At 47.6% G+C, this 1,703-nt stretch overlaps 1 protein-coding gene across 1 annotated transcript in view; it reads right to left on the bottom strand.

Moving 5' to 3' along the window:
- Nucleotides 1–6: 6 nt before the first annotated feature.
- Nucleotides 7–1,703, bottom strand: part of LOC101343065 (HLA class II histocompatibility antigen, DO alpha chain) — a 4,361-nt gene continuing 2,664 nt past the window's right edge. Inside the window, exons 3-4 of the mRNA XM_023725735.1 lie at nt 1,525–1,660; nt 7–1,081 (exon numbers count right to left, since the gene is read on the bottom strand). Coding sequence (XP_023581503.1) covers nt 1,078–1,081; nt 1,525–1,660 — 140 coding nt within the window. The 3' untranslated portion in view covers nt 7–1,077. The remainder of the gene's footprint in view (nt 1,082–1,524; nt 1,661–1,703) is intronic.

Genomic DNA, 1,703 nt, shown 5'->3' with positions numbered 1-1,703 from the left:
CCAAGATTCTAATTCAGTAGGTCTGGGTTAATGTCTGTACTTTTAAGACCCCCAAATGATTCTGGTGTGGAAAGTCACTGATAGGTACCGCTAATTTGGTGCCTTGCATAAAATACCTTGTATGGTTACTTAACTCTTTGTGTGTCTGTGTATGTTTTTAATTTGCTCACAGTAAATTAAAACCTTTCAGGCCAATCTTTAGAGAAAGTTCAAGTGGATCTCTCTTACAGGTCCCTTTTACCAGACACCCTACAGATCTACTCTGCTCCTCTCCTACCTCGTGTGATTGTCCCCTAGTTGAGGGAAGTAGCCGTCTTATCTAAGCCTTAGAGGTCTCTTTGCTATGCACAGAACTCTAGAGAATGTAGAAAAAGGAGACGACATCATAAATCACTGCTGGACACCAATAGCCTCTTCACAGAGAATAAGTCTGGAAAGGAGTGGAATCCCTGTGAAACTTTCCTTTCCTAGGGCCCTTCAGAGTTGTCGTTGGTTGAGGGTGTTACAATGAACAGGACACTCTGCATCCCTTTCAGGTCGAATTGGAATTCAAGGGGCAAATTTCATGAAGTCTGTGTAAAATGGTCTGTTCACAAGTAACACAAAAAGGGCCTGAGCGGATGAGTGAAATAGAGCCAAACACAGCTGGCCTGGCCTGAGGATGACGGTCAATACCCAGTATCAGCTTATCACCCACAATGGTCATTACTTGGAATCCCCTTTCCCAGGTCCGTGCATCCCTCACATCATGGGAGAACTGGCCAAGACCCGGTAGGAAAGATACATTACAAACATCATTAAAGAATTTACTGCTGCCAGTCAGAGCTTTGGATAGGTCAAGAAAGTGTGTGTATGCCGGGGGTAGGAAGTGGAGGTGGTTGGTGCCCCACAGATTCCTGCCAAGAGCACTGGTGCCAAAAAGGACGGGACAGATAGGACAAAGTTTGGCCCCATTAGAAGCCAGTACAGGGAAGATGTAGGACGTAGTAGACTGTGGCCCTGAGCATGCAAAGGCTGTCAGAAGCTTGCAAGGAATCCATAGGGTGTATCCCACGGTCTGCTTCTCTTAGAGGGCCGTTACCTAAAGTAGCAAAGACCATATGACAAACATTGTTTAAGCTAATGACTCTGGGCTTCTATCTCTGAGCACCCCACCTCCCCCAAAACCTCACTTCCTCACCCTACCTCTGCTTTTCTATTTCCTGTCCACTACTTGTCTAAAATAAATTGTTTGCTCTTGGCTACTAACTTAAAGGTTGGTGGTTTGAACCCAGCCAGCGGCACCATGGAAGGAAGGTCTGGCAACCTGCTTCCATAAAGATTACAAGCAAGAAAGCCCTATGAAGCAGTTCTACACTGTAACACATGCGGTTGCCATGAGTCAGAATCGACTCAGTGGCAACAGATACTTGTCTATATCACCTTTTCCTAGTCTCTCCTCCCCACAGAATCTCTGATTCTCCACCCCTGTCCTGTTCAGAGCCCTCTACATTCCTCCGTCCAGACTCCCGGGGCCCTCTGCACCTGGTGGCACTGGACAAGCATGTACTGCTGATGATGAAGATGGTGCCCATGAGGAAGCCCATCAGGCCGATGGCCAGGCCCAGGGCACAGACCAAGGTCTCTGTGCTGTCTGGTAGTGGGGTAGGCAAGTAGGGCTCTGTGAGAGAAAGAAAGGGTCAGGGGTATGGCAAAGTCACTCC

This window comes from Trichechus manatus, unplaced genomic scaffold (genome assembly GCF_000243295.1).
Source record: "Trichechus manatus latirostris isolate Lorelei unplaced genomic scaffold, TriManLat1.0 scaffold00382, whole genome shotgun sequence".
Taxonomy (NCBI): Eukaryota; Metazoa; Chordata; class Mammalia; order Sirenia; family Trichechidae; genus Trichechus; species Trichechus manatus.
The sequence above is the reverse complement of the archived record's forward strand: the minus strand, read 5'-3'. Positions and strand labels throughout refer to the sequence as shown.